We start from the raw sequence: 21,708 nt of genomic DNA on the forward strand, positions 1-21,708 counted from the left end.
TTGTGTAAAAACTAATCCATCCAATAATTATATGAGGAAGACTACATACGTGGGCAGAACTTTCAGTAATACTGCAGTACAAACATTCCACAATTATCTCCAACAAGAATCATGGGAGGTAGTGTATAGTACAGAAAATATTTCTGGTAAGTTTCAGACATTCATGAATATTTTTAAATATTATTTTGATCTTGCTTTTCCATTGAAAGCCAAAACAACGCAAACCACTAAAAGCAACAAGTGGATTACTAGTGGTATAACGAAATCTTGTGCTAGTAGAAAATGGTACCTTCACAATATTGCAAGAAGCTACAACAGAACTCGGGAGTTTGATAGTAACCCACAGGAAGTAGCTAATATGTTTAATACCTATTTTTTAAATGTAACAGAGAAACTACTACAACAGACTTCTAATAGAAAACAGCATACAGAAACAGGGAAAAAAGTCTCAAGCAGATCAATGTTTCTGTACGCAACAAATGTAGAATTACAGGTTATAATAAAAAGTCTCAAAACAAAACACTCTGCAGGTGTAGATGATATACCTGATTTCTGTATAAAGAAGTGTGGGGACTTGATTACTGAGCCCTTAACCCACCCATGTAACCTATCTTTTGCTACAGGAACTTTTCCTTCATGTTTGGAAGTAGGAAAAGTTAAGCCATTATACAAGAAAGGAAACAAAGATGATATTTCCAACTACAGACCACTGGCAACCCCCCCCCCCCCCCCCAATGAACCATGGACCTTGCCGTTGGTGGGGAGGCTTGCGTGCCAAAGCGATACAGATAGCCGTACCGTAGGTGCAACCACAACAGAGGGGTATCTGTTGAGATGCCAGACAAACGTGTGGTTCCTGAAGAGGGGCAGCAGCCTTTACAGTAGTTGCAGGGGCAACAGTCTGGATGATTGACTGATCTGGCCTTGTAACACTAACCTAAACAGCCTTGCTGTGCTGGTACTGTGAACGGCTGAAAGCAAGGGGAAACTACAGCCATAATTTTTCCAGAGGGCATGCAGCTTTATTGTATGGTTTATGATGATGGCGTCCTCTTGGGTAAAATATTCCGGAGGTAAAATAGTTCCCCATTTGGATCTCCGGGAGGGGACTACTCAAGAGGACGTCGTTATCAGGACAAATAAAACTGGCGTTCTATGGATCGGAGTGTGGAATGTCAGATCCCTTAATCGGGCAGGTAGGTTAGAAAATTTAAAAAGGGAAATGGATAGGTTAAAGTTAGATATAGTGGGAATTAGTGAAATTCGGTGGCAGAAGGAACAAGACTTCTGGTCAGGTGACTACAGGGTTATAAACACAAAATCAAATAGGGGTAACGCAGGAGTAGGTTTAATAATGAATAAAAAAATAGGATTGCGGGTACTACAAACAGCATAGTGAACGCATTATTGTGGCCAAGATAGACACGAAGCCCATGCCTACTATAGTAGTACTAGTTTATATGCCAACTAGCTCTGCAGATGATGAAGAAATTGAAGAAATGTATGATGAAATAAAAGAAATTATTCAGATAGTGAAGGCAGACGAAAATTTAATAGTCATGGTTGACTGGAATTTGACGGTAGGAAAGGGAAGAGAAGGAAATGTAGTAGGTGAATATGGATTGGGGGTAAGAAAGGAAAGAGGAAGCCGCCTGGTAGAATTTTGCACAGAGCACAACTTAATCATAGCTAACACTTGGTTCAAGAATCATAAAAGAAGGTTGTATACATGGAAGAACCCTGGAGATACTAAAAGGTTTCAGATAGATTGTATAATGGTAAGACAGAGATTTAGGAACCAGATTTTAAATTGTAAGCCATTTCCAGGGTAGATGTAGACTCTGACCACAATCTATTGGTTATGAACTGTAGATTAAAACTGAAGAAACTGCAAAAAGGTGGGAAGTTAAGGAGATGGGACCTGAATAAACTGAAAGAACAAGAGGTTGTACAGAGTTTCAGGGAGAGCATAAGTGAAAAATTGACAGGAATGGGGGAAAGAAATACAGTAGAAGAAGAACGGGTAGCTTTGAGGAATGAAATAGTGAAGGCAGCAGAGGATCAAGTAGGTAAAAAAACAAGGACTAGTAGAAATCCTTGGTTAACAGAAGAGATACTGAATTTAATTGATGAAAGGAGAAAATACAAAAATGCAGTAAGTGAAGCAGGCAAAAAGAAATACAAACGTCTCAAAAATGAGATCGGCAGGAAGTGCAAAATGGCTAAGCAGGGATGGCTAGAGGACAAATGTAAGGATGTAGAGGCTTATCTCACGAGGGGTAAGATAGATACTGCCTACAGGAAAATTAAAGTGACCTTTGGAGAAAAGAGAACTACTTGTATGAATATTAAGAACTCAGATGGAAACCCAGTTCTAAGCAAAGAAGGGAAAGCAGAAAGGTGGAAGGAGTATAAAGAGGGTCTATACAAGGGCGATGTACTTGAGGACAATATTATGGAAATGGAAGAGGATGTGGATGAAGATGAAATGGGAGATATGATACTGCGTGTAGAGTTTGACAGAGCACTGAAAGAACTGAGTCGAAACAAGGCCCCGGGAGTAGACAACATTCCATTAGAACTACTGACGGCCTTGGGAGAGCCAGTCCCGACAAAACTCTATCATCTGTTGAGCAAGACGTATGAAACAGGCAAAATACCCTCATACTTCAAGAAGAATATAATAATTCCAATCCCAAAGAAAGCAGGTGTTGACAGATGTGAAAATTACCAAACTATCAGTTTAATAAGTCACAGCTGCAAAATACTAACGCGAATTCTTTACAGACGAATGGAAAAACTGGTAGAAGCCGACCTCGGGGAAGATCAGTTTGGATTCCATAGAAATATTGGAATACGTGAGGCAATACTGACCCTACGACTTATCTTAGAAGCTCGAATGAGGGAAGAGAAAGCTTTTGGCAATGTTGACTGGAATACTCTCTTTCAAATTCTGAAGGTGGCAGGGGTAAAATATAGGAAGCAAAAGGCTATTTACAATATGTATAGAAACCAAATGGCAGTTATAAGAGTTGAGGGGCATGAAAGGGAAGCAGTGTTTGGGAAGGGAGTGAGACAGGGTTGTAGCCTCTCCCCAATGTTATTCAATCTGCATATTGAGCAAGCAGTGAAGGAAACAAAAGAAAAATTCAGATTAGGTATTAAAATCCATGGAGAAGAAATAAAAACTTTGAGGTTCGCCGATGACATTGTAATTCTGTCAGAGACAGCAAAGGACTTGGAAGAACAGTTGAATGGAATGGATAGTGTCTTGAAAGGAGGATATAAGATGAACATCAACAAAAGCAAAACGAGGATAATGGAATGTAGTCGAATCAAGTCGGGTGATGGTGAGGGAATTAGATTAGGAAATGAGACACTTAAAGTAATAAAGGAGTTTTGCTATTTGGGGAGCAAAATAACTGATGATGGTCGAAGTAGAGAGGATATAAAATGTAGACTGGCAATGGCAAGGAAAGCGTTTCTGAAGAAGATAAATTTGTTAACATGAGTATAGATTTAAGTGTCAGGAAGTCGTTTCTGCAAGTATTTGTATGGAGTGTAGCCATGTATGGAAGTGAAACATGGACGATAAATAGTTTAGACAAGAAGAGAATAGAAGCTTTCGAAATGTGGTGCTACAGAAGAATGCTGAAGATTAGATGGGTAGATCACATAGCTAATGAGGAGGTGTTGAATAGGATTGGGGAGAAGAGAAGTGTGAGGCACAACATGACTAGAAGAAGGGATTGGTTGGTAGGACATGTTCTGAGGCATCAAGGGATCACCAATTTAGTATTGGAGGGCAGAGTGGAGGGTAAAAGTCGTAGAGGGAGACCAAGAGATGAATACACCAAGCAGATTCAGAAGGATGTAGGTTGCAGTGTAGGTACTGGGAGATGACGAAGCTTGCACAGGATAGAGTAGCATGGAGAGCTGCATCAAACCAGTCTCAGGACTGAAGACCACAACAACAACAACACCACTGGCACTTCTGTCTGTTTTCTCAAAAATATTAGAAAGGCTTTTCAATAAGAGGCTAACAGACTTCTTAGAGGTAAATGGCATTCTGTCAGAATCTCAACATGGATTTAGAGCAAACCGCTCAACCGAATCTGCAGTTCACTCCTTTCTATTAGAGGCACTGATAGCATTAGACAACAAAAAACTTACCATGGGCATATTTTTAGATCTGTCAAAGGCATTTGACACCATGAATCATGACAAATTGCTACACAAGCTAGAAAATCTTGGCATTAGGGGAACAGCTAACAACTAGCTCAGCTCTTATCTTAAAAACAGGGAACAATATGTGGAAATAGATCAAGAAAGGGCCAATGTCATTAGGAAATATAATTCCAAGCTACTGACTGTTAAATATGGAGTGCCACAAGGATCAGTAATGGGTCCTGTTCTGTTGTTACTCTATGTAAATGACCTAAACATAAGCAATGACAGCAGTAAAATATTTCAATTTGCTGATGATACGAGTGTTCTAATTACAGGAAACTCAGAAGAAACTCTTGTAAAAAACATAAAAGAAGCCACCGACAAGCTAACATGTTACTTTGATGACAACGACTTAATAATAAACACTGAAAAAACTGTAGCTATGGATATACACACAGCACAAACAAAAAATCTGATATCACACAATCGAGAGCTATATGGACAGACAATTGCCAAAACAGCCTGTACCAAATTTCTTGGACTTCATCTACAAGACAACTTGAAATGGAAAGCACATATTGAGCAAATGAACAAAAAATAAAGTACTTCTTGTTTTGTGCTGCGTACATACAAAAATTGTACCAGCGACAACACCCTACAGTGTGTATATTATGCAGTTGTACACTCTCACCTCCGGTATGGGATTATGTTTGGGGGAAATTCTGGAGATGCCATCAAACCATTCAAAATTCAAAAAAAATTATAAGAATAATGGAAGGGGTAGATAATCGCAAATCATGTAGACCATTGTTTCAAAAAAGGATGATCCTGCCTCTTCCTTGCATATATATACTTGAAAATATAATATATTTAAAGCAAAACTTATATACAAAAAGACCACTCATCACTCAAAATCATACAATACACAACTATGATACAAGACAAAAATTGGATGTATATGTTCAAAGCACCAACACAAAGTTATTTCAAAACAGCCTTATCCATCCTAGTGACTTACCGAACGAAAGTGCTGGCGGCTGATGAGGCAACCGTTTGTTGCGAAAGCTTGAATTTCGTGTGTATGTTTGTGTTGTTTGTGTGTCTATCGACCTGCCAGCACTTTCGTTCGGTAAGTCACATCATCTTTGTTTTTATTATGTAAAAAGGTATATTATATGTAAAACTGTTAATATTAACAAAAAAATCCAAATATCTCTTGCACAATGTGCAGCTGTAGATGAAAATGGATTAATAAATCAAACCAAAATGAAAATCATTCTTCCTTACCACTGTCTCCTTCTCTGCCGCTTTCGCCGTCTGTCTGTCCCACTGCCATTGTCTTTGTCCCATTCTTTTTCTCTCTCACTGCCACTGTCTCTTTCTTTCTCACTTACAATATGCTGTCTTCCTCTCCAGCTGTCACTGTCTCCTCTCCACGCACATCGTCGAGGATGGTTTGCTGAGATTGTCAACCCCTAAACCAGGAAACTTTAACACATGGGCATAGGAGATGGCGAAAATGGGCAAATATTTTTGTGTTAAGGTTTGCTGGTTAAAGGGAGGGCGGGGGAGCTCGGAGCTCAGTGTCCAGGACTCCCAAGCCTATGCATTATTTCCACTCATATCTCTTTTCCATTTCCACTGTCTCCTCTCTCTTTTGCTCCCACTGCTACTATCAACATCAGTTAATCTTTCTCTTTTACTGGAACAGTCTCTCACTAACCATCACTGTCCCCTGTCTCCTTCTTTCCCACTGGCAATACTCTGCTCTCTCTGTCTATCTGCCACTCTCTTTCAATGCAAGAAAAAGTAAATATGTTTGTATGCCAAAATTTTTTGTGACGAAGGTAGAATTAGGATTAAGACAGCTGCCCCAGTTTTCTGTAGGAGTCTTTTAAAGAGGACCATATTCACCTTGTTGTGCTCTGACAGAAACAATTTTCAGAGGGTTCCTTTCTTTTCCCTGTTACGGCAGAGTGTGCTGCTTATATAAAATGAATTCTATGGGACACTAAAGTTTTGACAGTTTATTTATGTATCTCAACACATTTACATACTTTGACACATATAAGCAACAAATAAGTGTGTATAACATAATGTTAGCACAAAATTTTCTCTCATCCAGTGGAAATTCACTTTATTTTTAGTCTACACTTACAGTACACCAACAAATATGATATTTGATATGCAAGTACAAAAACCGATTACACAGACAGCACACTATAAAATTTTATTAGTAACAAAATGGTAATTAAAAACATTGTTGGGAATGTCAGAACTATTTGATGAACTGAGAATCCTTATTATGTGTTCACTAGAACAGTTGAAACTACATTTATACCTCAGATTGGATGTTATTTGCACTCATATTGTAACTTTGAATCTCTGGATACCAGCTACAGATAATGATACCAAAAAAAGCTTCAAGTCCCCTGAGATCATCATCTTAATTACATACAGTAAAAATTTTGACAATTTGCCATGAATAGAAATTATAGATGTGGAAATCCCCACAATCAGTACTTCTGGTTTTTTCAGGAACCAACCATGAACCAATGGCGCTTTTATAACCTGCCTAAGGACCACCCTAGACCACATATAATTCAAAAGAACCACCAATCTGCTCAATTTTCCTTGGCTGAGGAAGCATGTAATGTGTGAATTTTGACTCTGTATTGTAAGATATCTACAGTATACTTGTTCTTCAATAGGTATACAGATGGTCACTAGGACAGGGACTATCCAAAGCACTTGACCCCTTATCTCTGTGATCTATAGAACCTGAGACGTGGCCCCCTGCAAACTCATATTTTCGTGAGCAGCTCTTTGGGGCATATAGGTACTGTGCACTGTTGTGCACGGACTGATAAGAAAACATTTGTAGAATAGCAGCACTTACCACTAAGTATTCCAGAAAATACTTCGACAAGAATACCCAAGCAATAGCCTTTATATCCAGAATGCGTTTCTGAACCCCCAAGGGGCATGAGAAGGCCAGTTTTGAAGGCCACCTCAGCATCTGTTGTTAGTGCACCATCGGGACCCAGAGCCCAGCCGGATGGAATAGGTGCTTTTTTACGCCGCTGGAATTCAATCTGAAAAGCAAAACAATGCTTTGAGAAGTTGTTATACACGTGTACAAATGTGTGTGTGTGTGTGTGTGTGTGTGTGTGTGTGTGTGTGTGTGAGAGAGAGAGACAGAGAGAGAGAGCGAGAGAGAGACAGTGTTTTAATCTAACATGACAGGAGTCCCAGACAGTCAAGTAGTACTCAGAATGGTTCACACCACTGTTCTATATGTGGCCTGTTTTAGAGGTGAGTTACACTTTCATACAATTACCCCAATAAACCACAGTTGCCCATCTGTCTTCCCTACTACCATCCTTATGTGCTCATTCCACTTCACATCAGTTTGTATCTTATGCCAAGAAATTTAATCCATGTAACTGTGTCAAGCAGTACATTGCTAATATTGTATTCTAACATAAATGGATTGTTTTTTAAACTCACCTGCATTAACTGACATTTTTCTACATTTAGAGGAAACTGCCATTCATCATACCAACTAGAGATTCTATCTAGGTCATCTTGTATCTACCTACAGTCACTCAATGGCAACACCTTGACATATACCACATCATCATATGAAAACAGTAGCATATAGCTGCTCATTCTGTTCATCAAATCATTTACTTATATATAGCACTAACAACACATTTCCCTGGGGCATCGCCTGATGAACACCTGCCATTGAGGACAATGTAATAGGCTTGATTACTTAAGAAGTCAAGGTCCTTGAGCCTCTCACATATCTGGGAATCTAATATACACTTGGCCCTTTGTTAACAGCCAGCAGTGGGGCATCCTGTCTAATACTTTCCAGATACCTAGGAATATGGAACCTACCTGTTGTCCTCCATCACTGGTTTACAGGATATTATGTGAGGAAAGGGCAAGCTGAGCTTAACACAAGTCAAGCTTTCTAAACCCATGCTAATTTGTGGGCAGAAGTTTTTTCATCTCATGGAAGTCTATTATATTCGAACTCAAAATTTGTTCAAAAATTCTGCAGGAAACTGATGTTAATTATCAGCAACAAAAAACAATGAGGAGTAAATGTGTGCTGGTATATAGCTTTGCCAGCACACTGATTGGCACTAGGAAATGTTGTGTAGCAGGTGCTGAACTAGGTGGGTCTATGACACGAGAAGACCAAGACATGCCCCCAGGCTTTGCACCAATAATGTGCCCTGGACAGCATGGATATAGGCTGCCACTGACAACCAAGCTGTCTCAATCGCTCAATCTCTCTCTCTCTCTCTCTCTCTCTCTCTCTCTCTCTCTCTCTCTCTCTCAGTACCTCAGTATGTCGCATCGGGACTCAGTTCGCATTGCACCTCAATATGTCACATTGTGCTCAAGTCTTCCACAGTGATAGTCATCGCCTCACTCCTTAGCTAGCTCTGAGGGAATATTAGTCATTGAATATAGTTGCAATATGGACATAGACATTGATTGCTGTTAATCACAGAACTTCAGATTGGACATCCTTGAAGTTAAGTACTCAGTTGGTTTCTGTAATAAAGTGTATTTTAACCACATGTTCATTCAATGTTGTAGTGAGAGGAAACTGCCCACCCACCTATCATACCACACTCTCCTCATCAAGCCACAAAACAGCACAGGAGGGCACAGCTACAACAAAATATACTGAACAGTGAGAAATAATTCCACAAAGAGGAATCTACTTTACACAATATTCTTACAGTCCACTTATGATTAATAAATATTTTATTTATTTTAGGTTCAGTGCCCCAGAAGGGAGTTTCATAAGACAACAAGGAGTGGAAATATGCAACATAAGCCAAAACCAAATCAACTGTAACACTGAAATTTATTATTAAGAATTTTATTATTGCTTGTAACACATACACAGTTCCTATTTACCATTTGCTTAACTGTTTCTATTTCAAACAAAGTGGAAGAAATGTGTCATAATCGACTAACCAACAATTTAACATCAGTCAGTTTCTTTGTTAACTTGTGATTGAAATGGAAGTGCTTTACCTTTCCCACGGCGACAGCAGTTGTGGCCATATCAATAATGACACTATCCCCTCCAGTTCCTGGAGCTGCCAGTGACAATGGATTTGTACCCAGGGCTGCCTGTAAATATGTAATGTGTTTGGTAAATATTTATAACATAGTTATACAATACTTCTACATATTTTTGCATTATTGTTGGATGATAAATTATAAAAAAGAAATCACAATTAAAAAATAATTGCCATGTCAATGAATATCTCAAGAACACAATACAAACAGCCAGCCAGAATGCAGCAATAACTTTAGATTTTTGTTTTGTGCTTTACAGGTGTACCAAGGCTTTATTTGTAACACTCACATGCATTCTCTACCTCAATGATTTCTGTGAATGCTACATGGCAGTGAACTAGTGTAAAGCATACTTGGGAAGTAATAGCCACAGGTTTGCAAATATTCTTCTCATTGTGAATATTTCCTATATGATTTTTGCTATTTACAATGATGAATACACAAAACACAGAAAAATTATGTGGGTAGCTCATAAATCTCAAGAGATAAAGAACAGATATGCCCTACCTCCTTTGCACGAGTTGGCGTCATCAGTGGTGATGTGTTTGTAAAAGTCATACCCTGAAATGATGGACATGATTAGTAAGTGATAAGATTCCCTTAATTACTGCTAGAGTACAAACTAAATAAAATATAACTCACCAGCATTCCTTCCTGTAGTGCTTGTTCAGCATAAAAAGCAGCTATTCCATAGTGATTAGAACCTGGGAAAAAATCCAAAATGACTACTCCTTCTGTTTTAGGAATGATGCCAGTCTCTATGTTTTAAGTATACAGGCTTTGATAGAATAATGAAACCCATTATATTTCACTTTTGTACATACATCAATACACCATTATGGACATTTTATTATGAAAGAGGAGAAGAAATGAGTAAATATAAATCAGACATTTAAGGCCATATATAACAGTGTATGAAAACGTAACTATAGTCAGTATGTGGGGACACCAGCATGAGTAATACCTCTGATCAGAGAATACCCCAAGTGGAGCACAATATCTGGTGGGATTCCAAAGAAACCAGTTCAATTTAGAATCTTATACTGCAAGGACATCTTGTATGTTGAATTGTGAGCAATAAAGCAGTATCGTAACACCAACGTGTTGTCTCTGTTGTTGGTATAACTCTGTGCCAAATAGGGAAAGCTAGTATATAGGTAACCTGCAACAATCATGTAACACAATGGGGAGACATTTTGTTCTGTATACACAGTAGCAATGCAGCCATCCTGCACTGATGGCGCCACATCATCAGTCCATAAAGACCTCAAGGACTAGCAGCAGTGATGTGCATCATCAGCGTAATAACTGTCAGCCAGTGCTCAGACATGAACTAAATACAGCCATAGGTGTTGCTTCTCAAAACAACACATGCTTCAGCACACCAAAATAGTGGGTTCCATTCAACAGTCTGCTATTGGACTTTGTACAAGATTCGACACTAAGTGCATCAGTTTATGATTCAGCAGGATGAGTGGACTAAATATGAACAATAACATGACTCCCCATGTCAATCGTATCAGCCGCTTCATGAATGCTATTAGGAATTATGACCACCACGTATGGTGGAGTGCAACAGACCATAACTACCTACATGTGATAATTGGATCCACAGCCACACTGTGGGTGATCCAAAATACTTCATCAGTTACACCGTTTTACGAGACAGCATCAGTGCAACCTCAACTAGGTCATACTAAAGCTCACAGACTTGGTACGCAATCCAAGCTCCCATCATTATGGGCAGAACAGTCAGCACTTTGGTCTGTGACAGCAGAATGTGTGTTGACTTCATTGGGGATTTTGGATGATAACTCTACATTTGTGACATTAATTTGCCACTAAGCAGGGCATGCTGACATTTTCAGTGATGTCACTTGTGTGTTACCTGACTGTAATAAATATTAAAATGCAAAAATTGGCCTTTCACCAATGCTTGTTACACACCCAGAACAACAATTGAAAAAGGTAGTCTACGATGAACAACTCACCAACAATATGTGGCCCAAGCTGTAGTGCTGACTACAGATACTACTCAATGTGATCTCATGCCAGTCACTTCACTGTGGACCCTATAGATTGTCAAGCTTCTGTTGTAACTACAACTTGCCATGACTGCTCATGAGGCAGAGACATTAAAAAAGAAGCTATGCATGGCAGACAGAATGTTCTCTGTGCTACAGCATCAATGCTGTGGACAATAACATGGCATGCAGCACTGAATCTGAGTTGAACACCACATGTACCAATCCACTCTGACCCATCCTTAAAGCACATGACGGCGATGTCACCATCCCCAACCAGGACACCAGCCTGCACAGCAGACACACACAACCAGCCTCCTAGCCGGCAGTGTTGCACCAAGTACTGCCACAGCCTCAAGATCACAGAATTGCTGGTATCACGTCTATTTTGGTGGTGCCACACTTAATGGCTGGCCTCCCTGTGGCTACTGTAACTACAGACTCAGGTCACAAAAGGTGCATTGGCTCACACGGACTTGTCAAGCCACCAATGCTCACAATGTGTTGGCTTAACATCCTCTGCATCATTCCCACCATTTGGTGGAAGGCTTTCTATATTTGATCAAAGCATGCATAAATGCTTCCTGTTCAGTATGTAGTCTGACATCTGTATAGTACTGTACAATACAAATGCAACATAATCGACACAACATCCCTACAATTCTGCACTCCAAATTGACTTGCATATCACCACTCACAGAAACACTAACTACAGCTTGGGTCTAAGCTCAGATCAACAGTTTCTATGGACCTTCTTTATTACCATAATGAGTGAACCAGTGGTAGGAATCACCTTTCTATGGCACTTTCGTCTTTCAGCGGATTTAGAAAATGCAACACTACTGCATCCTGAAACCAGATAACTCATCCTGTGGCTCTCTGCCCTCAAGCTACCTCACCCATCAGAAATTACCACATGCCCCAGTGGGCATCAGCATGATGATGACACATACTCCCATGCACTAAAGGAGTGAATTATTATGATAGAGAACCTAATGATGACACAGCAGCTTCTTCAGGACACTCAAAGTATTGGATGTGCTCTGTGTCGACAAAGCAGCACTTCATCAATACATACATGATGTGTCTGTTGCAATTGGGGATATGGATGAGTAATGTGAGAGCCTTTTGCTCATACATTGCACAGCTGAGGTTGGTATTGCCTCAGACATGCCCACCTTGACTGACTGCATCTCAGCTCCACTATGATCCACAGCTACGCAGTTAATGACCCCAAGCACACCACATTGATCACAGGTCAATACAGCACACTCTGCCTCATCTCTCAGCACATGGAATGAGTGTACCATCTCCCCACCAAACCAGGTGCAAGTGAAATTTTAACAGTACACAATCGATAATGGTATAGTGCACCGAATTCTCATGATACTCCATCTGCCAGAAAGCACACTAGCTGGCACCAGCACACTGATGGGCCACACAAAAGCAGTGGTCAGTGAATTATTACAATCAGGGATAATCCTTCAGACAGCCCATAGGCTTCCCAGAGGAAATTTATACTGAAAGACAATGGTTCCATGAGACTTTATAGTGATCACAGAGCTCTCATTGCTTGAATGATACATGACAGTTATCCATTTCCAAGTATTCAAGACTCTACACACTCTCTAGTGGACGCCTCTATTTTCAGCATCATTAATTGCAGAAAAGCTTACCTACAAATACCTACATGCTCAGATGACATCTCTCAGATCCCAATAATCACACTGTTCAAAATTTTTGAGTCCCTATTTGTGCTTACAGACTAAAGAACACAGCGCAAACTTGACAGCAGTTCACTAACAGAGTCTTCAAATTTTACTTTTGTTTTGCATACCTGGATGATATACTAATATTTTCTGTCAGTCCGTATGATCATGAATGGCATCTTGAACTAGTTCTCATTGCCCTCCAGGACACATGTGTGATCATAAATGAGGATAAATGACAACTGAGGAAAGCCAAAGCGACCTTTCCTGGACAAGTACTAAATGCCACAGGCATCAAACCCCTCTCAGAACAAACAGAACTCATTAAGCAATTACCACCTCCACAATATTGCCATGACCTACAATGCTTTCTAAGCATTTTAAATTTTTATCAGCATCTGCTGCTTTAGGTAGCAACAATACAAGCCCCTCTCATTTGCATTCTCTCCAGGTAGAAAACACAGGGAGAAAAAGAATAGAGAGACCAACAAAATGCTAGAAGTGTTCCAACTAGCCAGAGACTCCCTCACAAAAGGAACCATTTTGGCCCACCCAATACTGTCACAGACTGACATCAATGATTCAATCATCAGAATGGCCTTACAACAACTTGTGGTAGCTCAAGCTCAACTGTTCCAATTCTCAAAAAGGACTCATGGCCTCCCAGTCAAAATGGTCCATGTTTGATCATGAATTATTCATCATCTTTGAAGGAATCAGATATTTTAGAGAAGATATTAAAGGAATACATGTCATTATGCATACAGATCACAATCTACTCACCATATGGTAACCCTCAAAAGAGATTAGTTCGCGTCATTTCTGTCGTCTTGACCTTACTGTGCCATGTACAATAGACAACTGTCTCTGAAATGGTGTTGACAACATAGTTGCAGACTACCTGTAATGGATCAATATTATTTTTCAACAACTAGAGTATCACAAACTAGCAGAAGAGCACAGCCAGGACGTGGCCATTTTGGACTCACTTAACAGTGATTCCACCAATCTTTACTTAGAAAGGCAGGCAGTCCCTGGGACTAACATCCAAATATTATGCAATGTATCTCAGAATAAAATTCAGCCACTAGTCCCCATATTGAAATGGTGCCCAATTTTTGAACAATTACAAAACATGGTGCACCCAATGGTTAAGCCAACTGTATGGCTCATTACTGAATGTTTTATTTGGCCAAACAGTAAATGTGAAACTTCATGACAGATTAAAACTGTATGCCGGACCAAGACTCAAACCTGGGACCTTTGCCTTTCACGGGCAAGTGCTCTACCATCTGGGCTACCCGATCATGACTCATGATCTGTCCTCACAGCTTCAATTCTGCCAGTACTTCATCTCCTACCTTACACAGGGCAGTGAGTAACTCTGAATTTGTAATGCTACAGGATGGTATGATCCAGCCAGCTTTACAGCCACTCTGCTCAGGGCTGTATAAAGTTTTAAAATGGGGCAGTCACACATTCAAAATTATGCTCAACAGAAAAACAATGATGGTCTCATTAAACCATCTAAAACTAATGTGCATTCTTTGCAAACATGCAGCTGTGCATGACACAGATCCAGAAGAAATGGACAAAGAACCATGCAATATTTCACCCCTCAACATGCAGAGAGCTTATTAAGTCTTTGAGAGGCCAGCTGTCATCAGCCTTGACATGACAGACTCTGATCCAGAGAACATCCAGTGAAAATTATAGACAGTGATCTGGTAGCAGTCATCTTCCATGCAAATCATGTGACAAATAACAGAATTATTGCTTGACAACTTACACACACACATATCAGTTACCTATGAATACTGATTATGCTTCTACATTATATCTTTGCATGTCAGCAAATGGCATACTCACTATTACAGCCCCTGAGGAACCAAAGTGGCAGCTATCACACACCACATCACAGACAGCTTCTGATCCTCCTACTGATGTCCTATCCAGGTGCCCCGGCTTCTGTCTGCACCTGCACCAAGCAAATCTCAGTACTGTCGCCCCCACTGAGCATTTTGGCATCATATCACCTATACTGCACAAGTGCTGTGGGCCAGTCCATGATAAGAAATGGTGCAACTGTGTCCTGCTTTGCAACCAGCCTTGCCATGGTTGGTCACCTTCGTCACAATGGACCAACACCAGGAACCACTACAGCTGTGTCCTGCTCGGCAGTTGACCACAACACATCTGGTCAAATGTATCTGCACATGAACCAACAGCTCAACAGCACCCACCAATGATCACTCTCCCAGTGCTGCTCACTATTGGGTATGGGGTGAGGGAGCAGTATGAGGTGAGGGAGCAGGGGTGCTCTGTGGGGATACCACCAGGAACAACACCTCTGACAAGTGAAAACACACAGGAGAGTTTAGTACCTGGGTGGACTCCAAAATAAGTTAGTTCAGTTTAGGATATTGTACCATGAGGATGTCTCTTATATTGGGTTATGAGCAGTAAAGCAGTACTATCATACCAATGTGTCATTTCTGTTATTGGTATCATCCCTGTGCGTAACAGGGGGAGCTATCACAATTGTTTGGTGAAAATTTCATGATTAATTTTAAGTGGTTTTGTCACATTTTGTTGGAATGCTAATAAAACCTCATACTTAAATAAAAATAAAGGAAAACACAGAATGGGAACTGAGGAAGAAAAATCTAGAAATTCAGAATAAAATTTTTATAATTATAAAAAATTCAGGATGTAAACAACACAAAACTGAATGAGACAGGAGCACACTACTCATGACTAGAATGTCTAGAAATTGACATGGCACAAATATCGAAGGGACATGTGTGTGTGTGTGTGTGTGTGTGTGTGTGTGTGTGTGTGTGGCCTCAGCAGACTCGGGATTGGAAAGGGGGAAGGGCAGCAATTGGGACCCATTGGACCCTCACGGCATAAGAATACAGGCATTTTATTCATTGCAGAATTCCCACGATTTTCTAGTAATGACTGTCTGTGACTCTACTACAGTGCAGATATTGCACTCCCAAGCATGGCAGCAAATACAGTGATTTTAGTGATCACTGTATACAGTGATATTCCAGAATGCTATTTTGTCGTCAAGACCTTAACACGAGTTCAGTACCATACTTCTCAGACAACTGGAGAACACTTTTGGTCTTGTAACAGGGGCAGCTATCATGCTGGAAGATGCCATTGCCATCAGGGAATACAGCAAGCATGAAGGGATGTTGGTGGTCCACAGTATAGCTCACGATGTCTACAGTTGTCATGATGCCTTCAGTTATGACCACACGTCCCATGGAGCCCACAGTATAATAATGCCTCCACTGGACTGTGTCTGTGATGTAGTGCCTGTTATGAGCAGTTGTTCACCTAGACGACAGGGTATCCAGAACACAACTATCATCCTGGTGTAACAAGAAATATGACTCGTCTGACGAGGCAACACGTTTCCATTAATCTAGTGTCCAATTTTCGTGATCCTGTGCATATTGCAATTGTAATGCTAGACGCCATTGTGATGAATAGGATAATGTAGGGGTCATCTGCTCTGTAGCTCCGTGTTCAACAGTATGAGCTGAACAGTGCATTCCCCAACACTTGCGCCTGCATTTTTCTCTGTCAACAGATCTGCCATAGATCAGTAACCCCATAGCCTACTTGTTGTTTCACTGTCCTCCAACCGTTTACCATAGGTGCTCATGACAGTAGCATGTGTAGAGCCAACCAGCTTCACTTTTTGGAGATGCACCATCCCAGGTGCTAGCCATAACAATCCGCCTTTTCCAGAATGAATTTTCACTATGGAGTGGAGTGTGAAACTTCTTGGCAGATTAAAACTGTGTGCTAGATTGGGACTCAAACTAGGAACCTTTGCCTTTTGTGGGCAATTGTTTTATCAACTGGGCTATCCAAGCAAGTCTTACAAACCTTCCTCACAGCTTTACGCCAGACAGTTCGTCATCTCCTATCTTCAAAACTTTATAGAAATTCTCCTGCAAAATCTGTCCTTCATCAACCTCACTTATGGTTGTGGATTTCCCCTATTTGAGGTATGTATTATCACTAGGATGATTTCCCATTCATCTCTGCTTCACTTAAGTACTTTCTCTACCACATCGCGCGCCCACCAGATGGAATCCAATCTCACAGATGCCAGTAATCATTATGTTTTTGCTTATGAGTGTTTATTTATGTGCAGTTTCAGCTATTGTGCTGTTCTCAAACAACAGCTATAAACAACAGTATCAAAGTGTGGCATCCAGCAGGTGGTTCTAGGCACTTCAGTCTGGAACCGCGCAACCGCTACGGTTGCAGGTTCGAATCCTGCCTCGGGCATGGATGTGTGTCATGTCCTTAGGTTAGTTAGGTTTAAGTAGTTCTAAGTCTAGGGGACTGATGCCTCAGATGTTAAGTCCCATAGTGCTTGGAACCATCTGAATCTGTGGCATCAAGTACGAATGACATATCTCTGCCGTCGCAAGTTCTTTGACCCTGTGATATAATGGCCCACACCATCTGTCTGATTTGCTGTAATGTGGATGTCTGTATAAAATATACCAATTCTTACAGAAATGAGTGTGTTTCTTTGGGCTAAAACCCAACAGAAATCCCACAGTGGATCTGCAAACCAACGTCCCACCTGAACGTGTGGAGGACGTCACCATCCTCATCGACGACAACCACATCTTCATCCTGCTGCAAAACAATTCATCCCACCCAACTGGGGACCCAGTTTGTCAGTTGATCGCTGGCTCCCACCCACTCCAGCGTGAGGTCGACCACAAGTTCCTCCGAGCTGCGGTAACCCCCTAGGGAGGGTTACGGTTCAAATGCTGCCAGCCGATCATGAGGAGAACGGCCCTACATCGCTCCATCCTCACACGTGGACCGACACCTCATTCGCCCACACCTCCTACAGGAGTTCCATATTGACCTCCCAGCATGGTCCTTGCCGCAACGACCTCCATCACATCACATCTCTGCCATCTCCCTCACTACTCCTTCCACTACGTTCAAACCATGCTCCACTCTGCGGGAGGGGGGGGGGGGCTGTGTGGCATCATAAATACAAATGACATATCTCCACCATTGCATGTTCTTTGACTCTGTGATCTAACGGCCCATGCCATTTTGCTTGTTGAGTTCGCTGTATGATTTGTTGTAATGTGGACATCTGTATGAAATATATCGATTCTTTAGAGTAATGAGTGTGTTTCTTTGGGATACAACCCAACAGAAATCCTACAAAAGCAAGAGAACCTGAATGTGAGATTGTTATCTTCTAGATATATTTCAAATTTATTGAATACCTTGCATTAAATCGTGCAAGGTTATGACTTCAGAATGTTGAACCAAAAAGGTGGCATCCATATTCATATCAGTAATGTAAAATAATGTACTATAATTATACACTGAGGTGACAAAAGTCATGGGGTAGCGATATGGACATACACAGATGGCAGTAGTACTGCGTATATGTGATATAAAAGGGCAGTGCATTGGCAGAGCTGTCATTTGTACTCATGTTATTCATGTGAGAAGGTTTCCAAAGTGATTATGGCAACACGATGGGAATCAACAGACTTTGACTGTGGAATGATAGTTGTAGATAGACATATGGGGCATTCCATTTATCTCTGAATTCAATATTCGAAGATACACAGTGGAAGAGTTTACCAAGAATATCATATTTCAGGCTTTACCCCTCTCACTTAAAAAACAAGAGCAGCGACATTTACGTAGAATTGTCAGTGCTAACAGACAAGGAACATGACATGAAATAACTGCAGAAATAAACCTGGGAAGTACAACGAATGTATCTGTAAGGAGAGTGTGGCGAAATTTGGCATTAATGGGCTATAGCAGCTGACGACTGACACGAATGCCTTTGCTAACAGCATGACATCACCTGCAGCTTCTGTCCTGGGCTCACTACCATATCATTTGGACTGGGAAACTGTGGTCTGGACAGATGAGTCCCAATTTCAGTTGGTAAGACCTGATGCTGGGGTTCGAGTGTGGTGCAGATCCCATGTAGCCATGGACCTAAGTTGTCAACAAGGCATTGTGCAAGCTGGTGGTGGCTCCATAATGGTTTGGGCCGTATTTACGTAGAACGGACTGGGTCACTGGTCGAAATGAACTGATCATTGACTGGAAATGGATATATTTGGCTAGCTGGAGACCATTTGCTGCCATTCATGGAATTCATGTTCCCAAACAATGATGTCATGTCACCAGGCCACAATTGTTTATGATTGGTTTGAAGAACATTCTGGATAATTCAGGCAAATGGTTTGGTTACCCCTATCCCCCAGTATAAATCCTGTAGAACTTCTGTGGGACATGATAGAGAGATCAGCCATGTACAACATCCTATACCGGCAATGCATTCCCAATTATGGATGGCTATACAGGCTGCATGGCTCAATATTTCTGCAGGGGACTTCAGAAGACGCTTTGAGTCCATGTCATGTTGAGTTGCTGCACTAAGACGGGCAGGAGGTCTGACATCATATTAGGAAGTGTCCCATGACTTTTGTCACCTCATGTAGTATTGAAGTATTCTTATTATTTACATATCAGAATTTAAAAGTACCAAGAGTAGTAAGTGGGTACGCTGAGCACACTTGCACATAATTTAATATGTTTCTTTTATTTTCTTATAAACGACTAGGCTGAGTACACTAGCCACCTACTTACTAACACTTTTTTTATAAATGGATGCAAACCAACACACCCACAAAAATAAAAATTTTCAAAAAATTCCAATTATGTATCAAATTCTGGAGCCTCGAAAAGCTACACAATGAACTCGGGATCATGAAATTCATTATCATTATTTTTGGTCTTTTTCACTCCTTTATTTTTTAGTTTAATGTCACCATCTTTAAAAAATTGGAAGTCCCAGTTATCTATTATTTTACTGAACCTTTCTGGCAAAATAATTTTAAATTTATTATCGAGCTCAAGAGAAATTTTCTGCCCATACCTAGCCTTTAAATGTTCACAATCAGTAATGTAATACCACTCATTTGTCTCAAGCTGACTAATCTCTCTAAACAGATTAGAATTGCTTGCATTATTGAGCTTCTTCAGTAGACTGTCCATTTATATATAACAAAATTTTAATAACCTTTTAAATTTTTAAACTTTATAAACATGACTAATGTGTGGAATGAATTTCAATTTGATATTTTTGGCATTAAACCATGAGAGAGAGATAAGTTGAATGTAACATCTGCTTTGAGTATTTTAAACCATCTTTAATTACAGGACATTTGAGAAAGAGGTACCATGATGTAAAAATAAGTGATGTAGAAACATGGGAAGAAATAGAAAACTCAGACTCTCTCATTTTTATGAATGTAAAACAAATAGCAAAGAATAATTTACTGATAAGTGATTTACCAAAAAAATTACAAAATTACACTGAAGCCTACTCATCATTTTTGAATTTCTATCTCTCTATAACCAGAAAGTTAGAACCCTAGGAATACAACTATTCTATTTATATAAGAAATATGGTTGGAATTTTTACTTTGCTTTATAAGACCAATATCAATAAGGCACTGTAGCAAAATTTTGTGGAGCCAATCTTTTATCAAACTGAAATGAAAATTCTTTCTTGTTGAGCAGATTTTTAGTATCAACATCTCTAGTTATCTGATTGTACTCTAACTGTATATTTCCTTCACTTCAATTTCTATTAGCCTTATCATCAAAATGCCATTCAACTTTTGAATATTTCTCTAATTTAGAGTGAAGCCCTTTACCTTCATTTCTGTCTTTTCATCATTTTTCTCATAATAATAACTTTTTGGGCCTGTTGAATCCCAATCTGTAATCCATTTATTTCCTAATTCATCTGTCCATTCACCAAACATACAGCCTGTTTGTACAATATTTTTACCATCATCAATATATGCTACAGAATTAGTATCAAAATACGTAACAGATTCTCCTAGTTTATGTAACATATCATATAATCTGAGTCTTGCATTTGATGTAGTGAATGCAGCTACGAAGATATTCGTAGCTGTTTGTTTTCCACATAATAATACTTGAAATTGTACCTCATCTGAACCGTTTGCTCTGTAATAAAATTTACATGCCAATTATTTAAATGGTCATCCAGCAGTATCTCATAAAAGTGCTGTAAATTGGTTACATATTCTGTTTGACTCATATTTTGCTACTGATGACCTCAGAAGTTAAGTCGCATAGTGCTCAGAGCCATTTGAGCCATATTTAGCCTTTCCCAAATTTGCCCCATAACAAATTAAGACAAATCCTTTATTCTGTTATGATCCTAGTGAATATCCAGCTTCTCTTGAACTGTTTTGATATACTTTTCATCAGACTCAAAATTATGTGGACTTGTTTCAAGTTTGATTTTGAGAAAGTCTTTACAAAATTTTTGAACAACTCGTTGCTTTTGTTTCTGAAATCACATACTTCAGACACATCTAAAACTTTATATCCTTTCTCCATGGCCAACTTTGCTTCATCTGTCCAATAAAATTCTTTCTTCATTGCTGTGATTGCATTTACTTATTTGTTCATCTGCTCATTTGACAAACAAAGGAAACAACAGTTTTTCATTTTTATTGATTTGCATGTGTGTAGGCAAAACAGGGTGATACAATCCTCTAGGAGCCAAGCCATAGTAATTTTTGAATAATATCTTGGTCTATATATTTTTCTCG

General features: G+C 39.9%; 1 protein-coding gene across 1 annotated transcript in view; it reads right to left on the reverse strand.

The window, feature by feature from the left end:
- LOC126263398 (uncharacterized oxidoreductase YjmC-like) overlaps window positions 1–21,708 on the reverse strand; it is a 229,207-nt gene that overhangs the window by 154,399 nt on the left and 53,100 nt on the right. Inside the window, exons 3-6 of the mRNA XM_049960493.1 lie at window positions 9,928–9,989; window positions 9,793–9,846; window positions 9,238–9,336; window positions 7,070–7,265 (exon numbers count right to left, since the gene is read on the reverse strand). Coding sequence (XP_049816450.1) covers window positions 7,070–7,265; window positions 9,238–9,336; window positions 9,793–9,846; window positions 9,928–9,989 — 411 coding nt within the window. The remainder of the gene's footprint in view (window positions 1–7,069; window positions 7,266–9,237; window positions 9,337–9,792; window positions 9,847–9,927; window positions 9,990–21,708) is intronic.

This window comes from Schistocerca nitens, chromosome 6 (assembly GCF_023898315.1).
Source record: "Schistocerca nitens isolate TAMUIC-IGC-003100 chromosome 6, iqSchNite1.1, whole genome shotgun sequence".
NCBI classification, from domain to species: Eukaryota; Metazoa; Arthropoda; class Insecta; order Orthoptera; family Acrididae; genus Schistocerca; species Schistocerca nitens.